The sequence below is a fragment of the Eriocheir sinensis genome, chromosome 69 (assembly GCF_024679095.1).
Source record: "Eriocheir sinensis breed Jianghai 21 chromosome 69, ASM2467909v1, whole genome shotgun sequence".
Taxonomy (NCBI): Eukaryota; Metazoa; Arthropoda; class Malacostraca; order Decapoda; family Varunidae; genus Eriocheir; species Eriocheir sinensis.
In genome coordinates this window covers 5,056,351-5,073,795 of record NC_066577.1, presented here as the reverse complement: position 1 = coordinate 5,073,795, position 17,445 = coordinate 5,056,351, and the positions used below count along the sequence as shown (strand labels likewise).

Genomic DNA, 17,445 nt, shown 5'->3' with positions numbered 1-17,445 from the left:
CTGGCTGAGGCGCACGCCGACTGCCCGGGCCGGGAGTCGAACCCGTGAAATGCCAGAATTTTTCTCTTTTCTACACACACACGTCCTCTGCGTGTAATGAAACACACGAGAAATTAATCCAGACAAGGAAAGGTTTGCCGGCGCCGGGGGATCGAACCCGCGACCAGCGTAACGGGAGAGCCACTCCTTTACTAGTCGGCCAAAGAGGTACCCCGCTGGCTAAGTGGGTTATGGGAGGCTAGCCCATCAGGCAAGTCAGCACTACACGTCTCCCCATTCCCATTTAGATTAATTTCTGTGTTGAGTTCCCATTTTCTATGAACGTCGGAGAGCATGGGCCATCTCTACCTGTTACCCTCTCGGGGTGACACAACAGAACTACAGGAGAGGATGCCACCGCCTTGCCACCAGTGAAATGCCAGAATTTGCTCTTTACTCCAACACGACCTCTGCGTATAACGAAACACACGAGAAATTAATCCAGACAAGGAAAGGTTTTGCCGGCGCCGGGGATCGAACCCGCGACCAGCGAGACGGGAGAGCCACTCCTTTACCAGTCGGCCAAAGAGGTACCCCCCTGGCTATAAGTGGCTTATGGGAGGCTCGCCCATCAAGCAAGTCAGCATTACACCCGGGCCCGCGGCCCCGGAGTAGAAGCCAGGCACGCTGACCACTAGACCACGGAGGCGCACGCGTGCGTTACATAATGATGGATTTTAGTTATTTGTAACTCTTGTTTATTTTTCTGCAACAATAAAACTAAGAATGTGACTGCTCAATTATTACATTCCATGGCTATTTCCTCATTTGATTTTTGTGTATAATAAAGGCTTTCTTTTGACTTTGAAAAAAATATGAAAGATTGTTCGATCCTGCACCCCTTGTATCCTGATGAACCTTTCGGCCAAGTGCATGAATAGCTAGGTATAATTGACTGACCGAGTAACTGACTAAATAATAATTAACTCCCTGACTAACGGGCTGTTGAGTGACTGCAGTCTGAAGCTTCATTTAGTCAGTCAGTCTTTAATTAAGTCACTCAATTAGCCCGTCAGTCAGGGATTATTCAGTCAGTCAGTCAGTCTGTAATTAAGTCACAGCAAGTCACTCAATCAGAAAACAGAAACGCGAATATGAGATGAAAATATCACTTGATGCCAAGAAAAATCCCAGGTTATTTTTCAGTTACATAAGAAACAAAAAACTGTTAAAAATAATATCGGCCCACTACTATTAAGTGGCAATACGATTAGTGATGATAAAGGCATGGCGTCGGTCCTAAATTCAACCTTTAGTAGCGTATTTACAAAAGAGAACATGACATCAATTCCAGCCCCGGAGAAAATTTTTCAAGGCCCTGAAGAACATAAGCTTCCATTGACCGAAATTGATATCAGCGAAGTGCGTGCGTACTTGCAGAGAATAGATCCAAATAAATCTCCGGGCCCCGATAATTTATCTCCTCGCGTGTTAAGAAAATGTAGTCAACAGCTAGAATTACCCATTACATTAATATTCAACAAGTCATTAGCACAGGCCAGTGTGCCTCTCGAATGGAAAAAGGCCAATATTACCCTGATCTTTAAAAAAGGAGACAAAAAACAAGCCAGTAATTATGGCCCTATCAGCCTTACGTCTGTCCTAAATAAACTATTCGAAAAAATAATCAGGGATAAAATGATCACTTTCCTTGAAACAAATGATTTGATAACTGATAGTCTGCATGGATTTCGTAGTAATCGGTCTTGCCTTACCAACCTATTAACCTTTTTCAATGATGTTTATACATGTTGGGACGCCCAAAGCCCATATGACGTAATTTACATAGATTTTCAGAAAGCGTTTGATAAAGTTCCTCACGTTAGGCTTATTTCAAAACTGCGTTCCACGGTATTAACGACTATCTATGTGCGTGGATTCATGACTGGCTCACCGACAGAGAACAACGTGTAGTTCTTAATGGTGAAGCATCGGATTGGCAACCCGTCACCAGTGGCGTTCCCCAAGGTTCGGTCCTGGGGCCAACACTATTCATAATTTACGTGAACGACTTAGAAACTGATATCCTATCAAAAGTAGCCAAATTCGCCGACGACACCAAATTAGGAGGTACGGTAATGAACAGTCAAAGTTGCAAGAACATTCAATCAGACTTAATAAGACTTACCGACTGGAGCGAAAAATGGCAAATGAGTTTTTACGTAGATAAATGTAAAGTAATGCACATAGGTGAAAAAAATCCTAACTTTAAATATCAGATTCAAGGATATGAGCTCAGCGAAGTAAAACAAGATCTTGGTGTTATTATCGGTAACACTCTTAAAATGAGTGATCAATGTTCTGCAGCGAGTAAAAAAGCCAATATGATGTTGGGATTAATCTCAAGAAACTTTGATTATAAATCACCCTAACTTATGAAGAGATTATATTTAATATTTGTAAGACCACACCTAGAATACGCCGTTCAGTTCTGGTCACCGAACTATATCAAAGATCAAGTTTTGCTAGAAAAGATACAGCGACGAGCAACCAAACAAATTCCAGCGCTCCGAAACTTGCCATATGACGAGCGTTTAAAGCGTTTAGATATGTTTTCCTAAAAAAAATCGAAGGATAAGAGGGACTTAATTGAAGTGTTCAAAATCCTTAATGGAATCGACAACATTAACCCAGACAGTCTATTTCAGAGACACCAACACAAGAACACGCAGCAACGGTATGAAGTTAAAGGGAAATCGATGTAACACATTGGTGCGCAGAAGTTTTTTCAATAACAGAGTCGTCGATCACTGAAAAAGACTCCCACCGTCAGTAGTTAGCGCACAGAGTATCAATAGCTTTAAGTCTTCTTTGGATAAGTACTTCAGGGATATAAGATTATACTGACCCTTTTTCGCATGTTTTCAGACAGATTGCAGCAAGACCTCAACCTATATTCATATAATTCTCCCCCACAACCTAGATTGCAAGTCAACAATAGAGTAACGCAACAGTTAATGTCCGCATGACAGGTGGAGTGAGGTGTGGGTGCAGTAAGGTGACAGGTTACTGGTTCGTGCCTAGTACCGCCGGTAAAACGAGGATCAAGCCTCCACCTGTGCCCCTGAAACTACACCTCACCCATCTTCTAACTATTTCCTGCCGGCACGTTGCCGGAGGGAGAGGTGGGGAGGAGCCTTCATCTTTTCTGTCCTGTCCTACCACACGTAGATTACTAGTAGTAGCGGTAGTAAACAGACACCCTCGCCATAGACCGATAGGTCTTCTGGTGTCTGTTCTTCCTATGTATTCCTATGTATTATAACCCGTCATCAGTCAGTCAGTCTGTATACATAATTACAGACTGACTGAATAACTCCCATGCAGACTGACGGGCTAATTGAGTGACTTAATTACAGACTGCAGCTGACTGACTATATATATAAATGAAGCTTCAGACTGCACCTAATTCATTATTGTTATCATAATCAGGTCGAGGGAGGAGCGTGGTACAATAAGCCGCCTGTCCAGCAGCCTCCAAACACCCGACACGCAGAAAAAGCAAACTTGAAGGTGAAAGCAACGAGAGAGAGAGAGAGAGAGAGAGAGAGAGAGAGAGAGAGAGAGAGAGAGAACATAGAAGATTATAGGGGCAGAGAGGGAGGGAAGGAAGGATAGGAGTGAGGGAAGTTACAGAAATAAAGGAAAAAGAATTAAGGAAGGAAATGAGGAGAAGGAGGACAAGAGAAAGTTTCACGAGTTGTGGTACTTACTCAGGGATATGATAGTTTGGGTGATGCTGAGTAAAAAGTACTCTATACACATATAGTGTTTTTTGCTTTATTTTGTCAGAAACAGTAAATGGAAATTAAGTGTGGCGAGCGGCTGGGGATGTGTTGCGGGGACCGCTCTCTCAGGCGGGACAGGACACGGGCGCCATGATATGCCTGTCTCTAGAGCGCGGCATGCTGTGCTTTGCCTGTAGAGAGAAATTTTAACTGCATCAAAATCATTACACCCAGTTGCTCTCTCTCTCTCTCTCTTGTGTGTGTGTGACAGGAGGCTGTATTAACAGACTGCCTCACTAAGAAATCTACATCATCCTGAATGGTCTCAGTGGGTTCACCCACAATCTTCTTTTCCTCTCTCTCTCTCTCTCTCTCTCTCTTGTGTGTGTGTGACAGGAGGCTGTATTAACAGCTTGCCTCACTAAGAAATCTACGACATAAGCCCTGTGACTAATAAAATGGATGATTAGTAATTGCGGCATACATTTCTCTCTGCTTTGTAATGGGATTGAAAGGCTATCTAAGCAGTGAGATCATAATGAACTACAATTAAGGTAAGTGGCAACTCACCACGACGGGTAGAGAAGTGTTGATCAGCTGACATCTGTCATGCCCCCCTTCTCCCCTCCCTGAAACATAACATAGGTAGTACTTGAGGATTTTCAAGTCTGCAGAATAACTCACTCGTTGAGTTACTGACAGCTATAACTGTATTGGATTTATTTATTAGGTGCATTACATGCATTAACAAGTTGCACGTTTCAAATAATCAGCATAGCACTAAATAATAGCATTTACGCTAAATGGTAGCCTAATTATGCAACTGATATGCTAATAACTCACCTTACAACAAGTGCTCGAAATGGCAGCCTCCACACTCTATGCATTTCCTTGCTCGATCCAGCACTGAAGATGTCACTCTCTTGAGCATTTGCTTGTTGTTTTTTATTTGCTCTACAGCCTCATTGATGCGAGCAATAAGTTCTTCTCTTGATTGAGGCTTCTTTTTATACACCAAAGATTTCAGGTATCCCCAGAGGAAAAAGTCAAGTGGTGTTAGATCTGGTGAACGTGCTGGCCATTGATGTGGGCCTCCACGGCCTATCCACCTTTCTGGGAATAATGTATTTAGATACTCCTTTACGTTTCTGCTGTAGTGTGGCGGGGCGCCGTCTTGCTGGAGTATCATTCGTTCTTTTGTATTGATGGGAACATCATTCAAGAATGTAGGGAGATCATCCCTTAAAAAATTGAGGTACATTTCTCCAGTGAGGCTGCTCTCAAAAATGTGTGGCCCAATCAGTTGATCGTCAATGATGCCACACCAAACATTCACTGAAAATCTTTCTTGAAAATTGCACTCTAGAGTTTCATGTGGGTTTTCTTGTGCCCAGAAGTGCTCATTGTGAACATTAGATGTCCCATGACGAGTAAAAGTAGCTTCGTCAGTATACAGAATGTACTTGGAGAGTTGCTGATGTTCATTTATCCACTGACAAAACTCTATCCTTTTTTCATAGTCCTCTGGCTTGAGATGTTGTGTTTTTTGAAGATGGTAAGGATGAAAACCTTCCTTATTAAGTGTGCGCCATGCCCTTGAGTGAGAAATATTCAGTCTAGTTGCAATCCTTCTTGTGCTGATAGTGGGACTCTGCCTCGCCATCTGAACAATTTGTCTGTCAGCATTTTCTGCAACGACCCGTTCAGCTGTGACACACATTCCTGGGAAACATCCTTTTTCACGAAGGCATTGGTAAGCTCTGTAGAATGTTCTTGCATCTGGGTGTTTTCTGGTTGGATATCTAATACTGTATTCTTCTGCTGCTCTCTTGGCATTTCCGTTGCAATATCCATACATGAATATCATATCAGAATACTCTATGTTACTGTAAGTAAATGGCATCTTACAGTATGTAGCGTGGAGGAATAAACGTCGCTCACAGGCACGACACTGATGTTTGCGTTGAGTTGCCATGTAGTCTTTTGGGAGGGCGTTGGGTGAATAAAGTGCTAACATGGTCCACGATTATTTGCCATGATTGAACTGTATTATAAATGCTAATGAAATTATTGAAACATTTTAGATGCAACCTTTCTAAAGATTTCAAGTCCCATAGTGTATACTTTCAATTAATGTTTCTCTAGAGACAGGCATATCATGGCGCCCGTGTCCTGTCCCGCCTGAGAGAGCGGTCCCCGCAACACATCCCCAGCCGCTCGCCACACTTAATTTCCATTTACTGTTTCTGACAAAATAAAGCAAAAAACACTATATGTGTATAGAGTACTTTTTACTCAGCATCACCCAAACTATCATATCCCTGAGTAAGTACCACAACTCGTGAAACACCCTGTATATGGAGGTGGGTGGAGACTCGATCACTTATTCACTAAAATTGACTAAATCCTATATAATGTTACCAACATGAGAAACGAGGACAACTTTCGGAGCTAACATTAATTATATCGTTATAAAGTATGTTGAATGCTGCGCTGGTAATTAACGTTGAGGGGCCTGAAACCTCATCAACAGTAACGGTAACATCATGAATTTACCAATTAACACTTGTTTTTGGACGCTGACCATATACTTTCGTTTCGACCTGAGAATCACACAAAATTGGAAGGCGGATCAACCTACGGCATCAAATTAGAGCTGCAACGGGACGCTTTGGGCGAAAAATGGCCATTTTCGGCTCTTTTCGGCCATTTTCCGCCATTCCGACACATACGCTAATATTTCGGCTTACAATTTTGTACCCGGGCACAAACTTAGACGGCGGATCGATCTACGTACGGCACCAAATCAGAGTTTCAACCGGATATTTCCACGACGAATGGTCATTTTTTGGTTGTTTTCGGGCATTCTGGGGCCTTTCTGACTGCATATACGCTCTTATCTTGACTTGAATTTTCGTACCCGGGCACACAATTGGACGGCGGGTTGATCTGCGGCATCAAATCAGAGTTTCAACAAACAGTTTCTGCGAAAATCAACATTTTTTCGCCATTTTGAATTGGGCAAAAATTGGAGTTTGGGGATGGTCGGTTCCCACAGCTGAAGCGCCCTTCAAAGCTGTGGGCACCTATCCTGGTAGATTGAGAGCGTCATTTTTCCCTCGCGCGAACACTCGCCAACTCCTCCAGCCGCCTTCACTTGATCACATCCTTGGAGGAAGAATACTTCCAAGATCACATCTCACGCCGCCATCAATACACCAACCTCCAGCCTGCAGTTGAGTCAGTCAAAGTGTGATTTTACCTGCGCTGTTTCTAGAGAGTATATACCGCGTACCTATTTTTTCGCTCTGCGTTTCTCACTGCCTTTGAGGTCGTTCGTGTTCCACTAGCCTGACATTTGATAACTACTTTTACCAAGGACTAACGCAGGGGGCGCCAGAGGTCAGTATACTGCCCCGGGCGCCAGATTTTATAGGTCTGCCACTGGTTTGTAAACAAAAACGCTTTTGACGGTGGGGACGCCAAATAACACAACACCAGTTAGGCGTTTCTAGTATTACCGTCCATATGTACGTGTCAACGTGTGGTTTTCAGGTTTTGTAAGTTTTCTAAAATACAGATAATGGAAATTTTAATTCATCTATATGTTTTTTTATTTGAAATATCAATATAGTAACGTTTTCGCCTATCGGACTTACTGCTAGCTAGTATCAGAATTGTGGAAATATATCGGGAATCGGTTATAGCCTATGTGTCACCAGTTAACGAATATCGGTTATCACCGATAAGGTTTTCCATTGTCAGTTATCGGGTATCAGGAATAAGGTTTTCTGTTATCGTGCCCAGCTATGGTTTTGAAAACGTATTGCCTCACTACGACGATAGTAATAATCTCAGGAGTAAAAATATATAACTACCAAGACTATTGATATACAAGAACATAAAGAACCTTGTTTCCAGCAGTCACCAGCCAAACGAGTAGACGGTCATGTAGCGGAGAGACCGAACAGCGTTGATTCAAAACAGTAACCTCCACCAGCCTGCCTTCTCTCGCTCCTCGTCTATTCTTCCCACACAGTACTCACTCATTCTGCATTTCCTTACCGTCTGCGTCTTTAGGGAATAAAATGTTGGAGAACTCCAGGCAGTAGTTTCTTTTCGTGCCACAAAACCTGCAAGAATTATGTTGAATAGACGAGCAACTTTGGTGACCGATGCAGCGGCAGCGGCGGCGAGCCACAAGGAGGCGGAGTTGTTAAGATGAAAATATATTTCAATCTTCTTTCAGTCTAATTTCCTTGATCCGGGAAAATGATTACATTATTCCAGAAGACCTCAGCCATGACGCAGTATACGCGTCCTCAGATGTCAGACGAGCACGACAAGGAAGCAGTAGGGGAGAGTGGTGATGATTCGGCCACTTTTAAAAAAAATATTTTTAGAAAAATTTTTTTAGTAGTGTAATTGTGTTGATCTCAAAATGTTCCATCATCATTTGGCTCTTTAGGCTCCTAATATGACACTCATCGCAATTTCCAGTTTTCAAGTTAAGTGATGAAACACAAGTTTTTAAGTCGTCCAAACCATCCCCACCTGTGGTGATGGTTCGGCCAGGGGGGTGGGATGGTACGGACACTCATAGTACTCGCCATAATATTAATATAGCTTAAGTTTGATTGGCTAATAAACAAGATTATATCTACTACAAAACATTTGTATAAGGACAAAAGTATCCTTTCAATATTTATAGGGGAAAAAATAAAAGGAAAACTACAAGAAATATCTCAAAAAATTTGGTATTAGGTCTTCCTTCTTTTCTCACAAGCATAATATCTGAATATAAATCAACCAAATTAACCTTTTTATAACTGTTCCAACACCTATAATGTTTAAATTGATATAAATTTAATAAAAATCATGAAAAAATCAACTGTCCGAATCATCACGACTATAAAAAACAAATGTGTGGTCACAATCCTTTTCCAGCACGAGAGCTGGGTGATTGTGTTATACGGAAGTACCTTCGCTGTGCATCGCTGCATCACCGAAATAATTTACATTTTGCTAATTGCCATGTTTTTGCAGAGAGCTTATGATACACCCTGAAAATATTACATACAAGATGCAAAAAAACATAAACTCAGACTTGCATCGAACAGAACAGGTCTGAGGGAGTGGTTGTCCCTTTGAGGGCCAAGGCAACAAAGTTTTACACATTCACACAAAATCTCGTGGCACTCACTCCCATACGCTTTACAATAAGTGCTATGGCCAGACCACCCCACTGTCCAAATCATCACCGCTCTTCCCAATACGCGTCCTCATGTTCAATGGGGAAATTAAAGGTAAATTTGACTCAACTGAATCAATATTCATAAACCAAAATACAGCAGCACTGCAGCACAACACAACACTTCAGGGGAAGTGGATCCTCATGTGTTGGGCAATATCCCCCTTAACCTTGAAATGTTTCCCACAAACATCACACTTGAACTTTCTCAGGCAGGAGTGTCTGAAGGTATGTTTGTTCAAATTAGTCTTGGTAATGAACCTTTTGCCACACTCAAAGCATTCATGAGGTCTTTCGGCAGTGTGTACAAGGACGTGTAATTTGAGGTTACACTTATGAGTAAATTTTTTCCCACAAAATTCACATTCATGATTTTTTTCACCAGTGTGTGTGAGGGTGTGGCTGTTGAGGTGACTCTTCTGAGTAAATCGTTTCCCACAAATTTCACATTGATGATTTTTTTGATGATTTTTTTCACCAGTGTGTATGAGGGTGTGGTCATTGAGGTTACTCTTTTCAGTAAATAGTTTCCCACAAATTTCACATTGATGATTTTTTTCACCAGTGTGTGCGAGGGTGTGTCTTTTGAGGTGACTCTTGTGAGTAAATCGTTTCCCACAAATTTCACATTCATGATTTTTTTCACCAGTGTGTGTGAGAGCGTGGTCATTGAGGGTACTCTTTTCAGTAAATCGTTTTCCACAAATTTCACATTCATGATTTTTTTCACCAGTGTGTGTGAGAGAGTGTCTCTTGAGGTGACTCTTCTGAGTAAATCGTTTCCCACAAATTTCACATTCATGATTTTTTTCACCAGTGTGTGTGAGGGTGTGTTTGTTGAGGCTATTCTTCTTACTAAATCGTTTCCCACAAATTTCACATTCATGATTTTTTTCACCAGTGTGTGTGAGGGTGTGGTCATTGAGGGTACTCTTTTCAGTAAATTGTTTCCCACAAATTTCACATTGATGATTTTTCTCACCAGTGTGTGTGAGAGTGTGGTTGTTGAGGATACTTTTCCTAGTAAATCGTTTCCCACAAATTTCACATTCATGATTTTTTTCACCAGTGTGTGTGAGGGTGTGTTTGTTGAGGGTACTCTTTTCAGTAAATTGTTTCCCACAAATTTCACATTCATGATTTTTTTCACCAGTGTGTACGAGGGTGTGGTCATTGAGATTACTCTTTTCAGTAAATTGTTTCCCACAAATTTCACACTGATGATTTTTTTCACCAGTGTGTGTGAGGGTGTGGCTGTTGAGGGTACTTTTCCTAGTAAATCGTTTCCGACAAAATTCACATTCATGATTTTTTTCACCAAAGTGTGTTAGGATATGTCTGTCCAGGTTACCCTTTAGAGTAAATCGTTTCCCACAAATTTCACATCCATGATTTCTTTCACCAGTGTGTGTGAGTGTGTGGATGTTGAGGTTACCCTTTAGAGTAAATCGTTTCCCACAAATTTCACATCCATGATTTTTTTCACCATTGTATCTAACAGTGCGTTGGTTGAAGGAACTCTTCACACTGGATCCTTTTCCACTAACTTCACTTTCTTGGTTTCTTTCACCAGTGTGTGTAAGGGTGTGTGTGTTAAGGGTACTATTCTTACTTAATTTTCTACCACCGTCATGGTGTTCATGAAGTCTTCCACCTGAGTGTGAGGGTGTACTTGTTGAGGACATCCTTCCCAGGGAGTCTTCTCCCACACCCTTGGCATTCATGCTTTCCTTCACCAGTGTGTGCAAGGCTGTGTCGTGTGAACGTGCTTTCTGTCCCAGATCTCACACTCTAACTCACATTCTTAAGAGATGCCAACAGTGGTGGAGGTGGTTCTTCTGACCACCCTGATCCTCACACCAGTGACAGTCTGCTCCTGCTGGTCCCTGCCACCCAGGCCTTGCAGCCTCCACTGCAACACTGATCTTGATGTGAGGAGTTGGCAGGTCTTGCAGGAACATCAGGGGAGTTGTGGCAGGCGGCAAGGTTCCCCTGACCCCACACTCAAGGACCAAGCCAGCAGGTGAGGCGCAGGATGCAGGAAGAATTCCTGAAGTCAGTGGCAGTGAGGACACAGTGAGTGTTGAGCACAGCACTGGCCTCAGACTCTCATCTCAGCACCAGTGGTGGCAGTCAGGAAACAAAGGGTTGTTTGCTATTTCCTGGAACTGTGCTTCCCGCCTCAGACCCTCACCTCAGCACCAGTGGTGGCAGTTAGGAAACAAAGGGTTGTTTGCTATTTCCTGGAACTGTGCTTCCCGCCTCAGACCCTCACCTCAGCACCAGTGGTGGCAGTCAGGAAACAAAGGGTTGTTTCTTATTTCCTGGAACTGTGCTTCCCACCTCAGACCCTCACTTCAGCACCAGTGGTGACAGTCAGGAAACAAAGGGTTGTTTCCTATTTCCTGGAACTGTGCTTCCTGCCTCAGACCCTCACTTCAGCACCAGCGCAAGTGGCGGCCGTCAAGGCACAAAGTGTGTGTTGTCTTCAAGCACAGTGCTCCTCCCAGCATGGCCGACACCACTTCCTGGTATGTAAGAGATGAGGTGTTAATGCAGTGCCTTGTTCCAGCAATATATATATATATATATATATATATATATATATATATATATATATATATATATATATATATATATATATATATATATATATATATATATGCTTAACAGCCTACTGCAGGAGTGGCCTCCTCAGGCCCTGCTGTCAGTGGGATAAATGTTGTCATATTCTGTGGGCTGCCCATCCTCATAACTCCCAACACAAAAACATACTCTAGTTGGAATCCAGGGAGGGCACAGCCCCCATATGTTAGCAGGGAGGTCAAGGGGGGTAAAGCCTTCCCATTAGTTGTCAGGTTATGTAAAGTTCGGTTGGAATAGTTTAAATATGCTCCCCCACCCAAAAAAAACAATTTCCCGCGGGTCTCCCAAGATCGTTGGGGGAAGGGGATTCGGCCTTTTTTCTTTACTTTTAAGAACTTGTGCCTTCATATTATGGTTAAGGGACATGTATTTAGTCCCTTAACTATAATATGGACGTTTAACATTGTATTTTGGAGGCGCAGAGAGGTTCTCCACAATTACCCTGGAAAAAATACTATCACCATAATATATAAAGAATCTTATTTTGTCCAAAAATAAGCAATCAGCGTCTCAAAATTAGTAGGCTCGCCACTCTTCAATAATCCCCGGACGATATCTCATGGACGAGTGATGTGCGACAGCAAATAATACAGTAGTGTTTTAGGTGCACAAAGTCCTTCATGATGCTCAAGTGTCCTTTACAGAGACGGGTGTACTTCTGGCGTGAAGAATCTCGCCCGGTGCGGGAGTCACGGGAGCAAACACCCGCAGCCGAGCTGGTCAAAACGCAAGGAAAGCAAGAAATCTAGCAACACAAATTGCACGTTCATGTTCAGGCAATGACAATACTCTGTTCTGTCACGATGTCTGATGCGACGGCCACAGCACAGAAAATGCTGGCATGGTCATCCGCCAATTAATGCACTCTCAGATAAACACTGCAATAGACTAACTGCCGTGCAAGTAGCCGCAAAAAGTAAGGCTACAAACGCTCACCGAGTGGTTCTGAGGCGAGTTCTTGGGTCCTGGGAAGCCAAGCCGTGTTTACCCTCCTTCCTTCCTCTCGCGCCAGGAAGACCCGTCCCGGGCCAGGGACGGTCCCGGAGTCTTGCAATGTACTGCATGTAGGTGTATTTATTTCTTGCAATATGTGTGTGTGTATTTATTTCTTGCAATGTGTGTGTGTCTGTATTTATTTCTTGCAATGTGTGTGTGTGTGTGTGTGTGTGTATTTATTTCTTGCAATGTGTGTGTGTGTCTATTTATTTCTTGCAATATGTGTGTGTATTTATTTCTTGCAATATGTGTGTGTGTATTTATTTCTTGCAATGTGTGTGTGTGTGTGTGTATTTCTTGCAATATGTGTGTGTATTTATTGCTTGCAATATATGTGTGTGTATTTATTTCTTGCAATATGTGTGTGTGAATTTATTTCTTGCAATGTGTGTGTGTGTGTATTTCTTGCAATATGTGTGTGTGTATTTATTTATTGCAATATGTGTGTGTGAATTTATTTCTTGCAATATGTGTGTGTGTGTGTATTTCTTGCAATATGTGTGTGTGTGTGTATTTATTTCTTGCAATATGTGTGTGTGTGTGTTTTTCTTTTTATATGTGTGTATGTGTGTGTGTGTATTTATTTCTTGCAATATGTGAGTGTGTGTATTTATTTCTTGGAATATGTGTGTGTGTATTTATTTCTTGCAATGTGTGTGTGTGTATGTGTGTATTTATTTCTTGCAATATGTGTGTGTGTGTGTGTGTGTGTGTGTGTATTTATTTTTTGCAATATGTGTGTGTGTATTTATTTCTTGTAATATGTGTGTGTGTATTTATTTCTTGCAATGTGTGTGTGTGTATTTATTTCTTGCAATATGTGAGTGTGTGTATTTATTTCTTGCAATATGTGTGTGTGTATTTATTTCTTGCAATATGTGTGTGTGTGTATTTATTGCTTGCAATATGTGTGTGTGTGTGTGTATGTATTTATTTCTTGCAATATGTGTGTGTGTATTTATTTCTTGCAATATGTGTGTGTGTATTTATTTCTTGCAATATGTGTGTGTGTATTTATTTCTTGCAATATGTGTGTGTGTACTGTGTAGTTATTTTTTGCAATGTGCATGTGTTTTGGTGTGTGTGTGTGTGTGTGTGTGTGTGTGTGTGTGTGTGTGTGTGTGTGTGTGTGTTGCAAGGTGCATGTGTATTTACCTAGTGTAACGGTCCAAATGTGCACTCTTCTCATATCATCACAATCATCACCATCATCACCATCATTTCCTCATATCATCACCATTGTTTTCGTTAATCATCTTCACCATCATTTCCTCATTGTAATGGTCCAAATGTGTAATGAGTGAACGAGTATGGAATGCAAGTGAGTGAATGATTATATATTACAACAAACGAGCAAGTGAGCGGATGTGTGGACGGGTGAACGAGTGTGTGTGATAAGTAGAGATTATTGGCGTGAATGAGGGTGTGAATGGATGAAAGACTTGTCTGAAATCCTCATCTCCAGTCTCGAACCCTAGAATGATTATTAGTTAGTTAGCGATAGATTATCTAGTTGTAATGCCGAGGTCACGGGGAAGTTGAGTGCGCAAATAAGAACAAGTCACGTGAAGAAGGGGGAGGAGCTTAGCAAGAAGACTAGGTGAGAAGGCGAGGCCAGGGAGAAGCACGGGCAGTGAGGAGACGAGCAACAGGAAGCAAGGAGGGCTGCCAGGGAAGAGACAGAAACCCAGAGAGTGAATGGCAGAGAGCGAGGCCGACGAGCGGTGAGGACGCACGCGTTGAGAGGTTGGCGTGGCCGTCTATCACAGCCTTGTGAACACCACGGCAAAGGGCAGGGCAAGGCAAGGCAAGGCAAGGCACAGCACAGCAAGGCGAGGCGAGGCGAAACAAAGGACGGCAGGAGCAGCCTCTTCAACAACGCCTTAACCAGCCTTGCCGTCATAACCACCTTCACGGCTTCTTCAACCACGCCTCGTCAACAACGCTGCTACAGTTACCGGCCCTGGCAGTCTACACCCCGCCGGCGCCTCAATCGCCCCAGTGCCCTCCTCCATCCTGCACCAGTCAGCACTTCAAGGGTCGTCAACACAGATAAGCATTCAAATGTTCCCCAATCTCCCTGATAGATAGTTAGTTAGGTTCAATAATATTCAGTTAAGTATGTATTCGTTTAAAATTGTCACTCCGCTAACCGCCCAGGGCCTGTAACTATATTTATACATAAGAAAAGTTAAGTTACTGTAAGTGCTATAATTTCAAGCCTGTCAACCTGCCATTTGGGCATTACTGAACACACACCCACACACACACACACGTTATCACCACTTCCCCCTTGACTAAACATTGTCTCAGTGGTTCACACGGGAATCCACCCACCTTCCATCCTTACCGCACTAAAGATAACCATCACAACCCAGAACGAGTGTTCACTTGTCCTGAGGCTTGTCTCAACATCATTGACAACCGCTCTGAAATAGCCAGACGACCACCCCGCTACCACATAACAATAACTTTAGTGGCCGTCAGAAGGAATGTAGCGTTGGCTTGAAATAAAGACTTTACACTAGTTTATCTAGTTGTGATCTACAGGAACGGCTCAGCTATGCTGAAGCTGTCCCGCCTTTCCAAGTACTTCAGTCTAATTTGGCCTTAAATGCGCTTATTGAGTTAGCCTGTACCACTTCCCTCTCCAGCCCCCCCACACTCACATCTCGATCTGCCGAAAGCTGTTCTTGATGTCTCTTCCACAAATTCCTTTTCTCAACAGTTTTCCATTTCCTTTTAAGTTTCTCTTATCAAAAGGTCATCTCTATCCAATTTCTCGTCACCCTATACAGGGATGGCCCGAAGGGAATGCAGTTGGGGGGGGGTAAGGTAAACTATGACCAACTCAAGTCATTTTATGACCAACTCTAAACTAGCGAGCGAAGCGAGCCATTCAGCGGGGGGGTTTTTAAAACACCTTTTTTAGGGGCATTTTTAAGGCCTAAGTAGGGACATTTATGAGTCTCAGATGCTTTTCATTTGCATTTAAGAGTATAATAATTTTGGTCATGGGGGCGGCTGCTCTCCCAGGGTCATTAAGTCATTCTGCGTACCCTTGTCTAAAGTGTCATTTGTTGATATTGTTACTGTTGTGTTGCTGCCACTGCCAGTAATGGCTTATGGCTCAAGGGGTTTGTCGTTAGTGAAGCAGGTGAACTTGTGAAGTAACTTTGTAAGGCCAGTTTTGTCTGAACTTTGTCTTTGCTGGTAAGTGTTATGTTTGATCAACTAAGCAGGTACAAAGAAACTACACGTATGAACATGTGAACTTTATGGCAAGCTGCAAATATTTTCATTGTTACAGTATTTCTGGGAATACAAGTAAATAATTTAAGATGTACATGTACTCAACAAATGGCAGAGGACTGGTCTTGCCAGTCAGACCCCACCCCATGCAAGACTAAGACTTCATTTAAGAATTATAATGCTTGTAGAAACTGTACAAGCAAGGAAATAAATAAAAATAATGGCATAAATTAATTACCTAAGTTGAAAAAAATCGGTATCAAAAGAGATTTGAACATATATAATATAATATTAATATACTAGTGTAATACTTTGGTATAAAACAAGACTAGCTGTCAATGGCATAAAACAAGACTAGAAACAATAAGTGTATCAGAAACAAAATAATTAGTGTATCCTTGAAATAAATAAATCTAGTCTACTGTCCATTTTGGGAGTAAAATAGACTGTCTATGCGTCACAGACTCATCACAGTGGTTCCCTGGGTCACAGACTCATCACAGTGGTTCCCTGATATTGGCAGGTATAATTCATAAATAAAAATAAATAAATAAAAAAAGCAGTGAGGTGGGTGAGTGGTGAGCGTGTTGTGGTTACGTTCTCGGGGTGCCGAGTTCCAGCCCTACTACAGACTACAGGCAAACCCTTATTCACTGCCGAGTGTCTTAAAGCTATCCACATGTCACCATCTACTCCACCTGGAGCACATAATGTGCATGGAAGGATTTGGAGGATCACCCAAACATAGCCAGCGCTAACCCCTGCAGGAGGCTGGTTCAAGAGTGATGATACTGAGCTAGTATACAGTTCCGAATAACGTAGTCGGGCCATCCATGCTCCCTGATCCCTCCCCGCCTGTGGCCATTCCTGCCTAAAAAAAAAAAAAAAAAAAAAAAAAAAATTTTTGACCAACTCACTAGGACTTTTTGACCAACTCCGACCAAACATTGGTCGGAGCCATCCCTCGGCCCCATCCCTGACCCCATACACCGCTATTAATGCTTTTTTGAGTGGCAACTCTTACAACAATTAAGTCTTATGCAGCCCACTCATCCATTATCAGAAACAATTTACTCTAAGATGTACTAATAACTCATCACACTCCTTTCGACCGAGGACATTCTTCACGATGGCTGAACATTGTTTTACCGCACTTCCTGCAGTTTCTGTGCTACATCTGGGTCTGGAAATATCGCTTTAATAGCGGGAGCAAGTTTATCCGCAATGGAAGATTTAGCTCGCTCACTACTGCAGCCAACCGTACTTCTGCTTCTTTCCCTTGTTTTTCAGCATGCTTTTCTCCACTAACAAAAGGCATATCAAGTACACTAACTATATGTTTTGCACTTTCAACTATCTTCTTATGTTTTGCCCCAGCAGCATGCTTTCCTATTTCTGGTTTGCCCGCCTTTCCGTCAGAATCACACAATTACAGTGGAAATACATATAGGCCCCTTAATTGCCTCTTCTTGTCAGCCAACTTTCAGACAACGGTCACTCCCATGTTTTTGTGTATTTCTGCATATACGGCTG

General features: G+C 42.4%; 2 protein-coding genes across 6 annotated transcripts in view; both read right to left on the bottom strand.

Annotated features, from left to right (window-relative positions):
- LOC126988436 (zinc finger protein 708-like) overlaps window positions 1-17,445 on the bottom strand; it is a 227,702-nt gene that overhangs the window by 40,722 nt on the left and 169,535 nt on the right. The window lies entirely within an intron of this gene.
- On the bottom strand, window positions 9,128-10,742 carry LOC126988331 (zinc finger protein OZF-like). Its single transcript, XM_050846388.1, has one exon. It carries the CDS (start codon window positions 10,740-10,742, stop codon window positions 9,144-9,146), a length of 1,599 nt encoding a protein of 532 aa, XP_050702345.1. The 3' UTR covers window positions 9,128-9,143.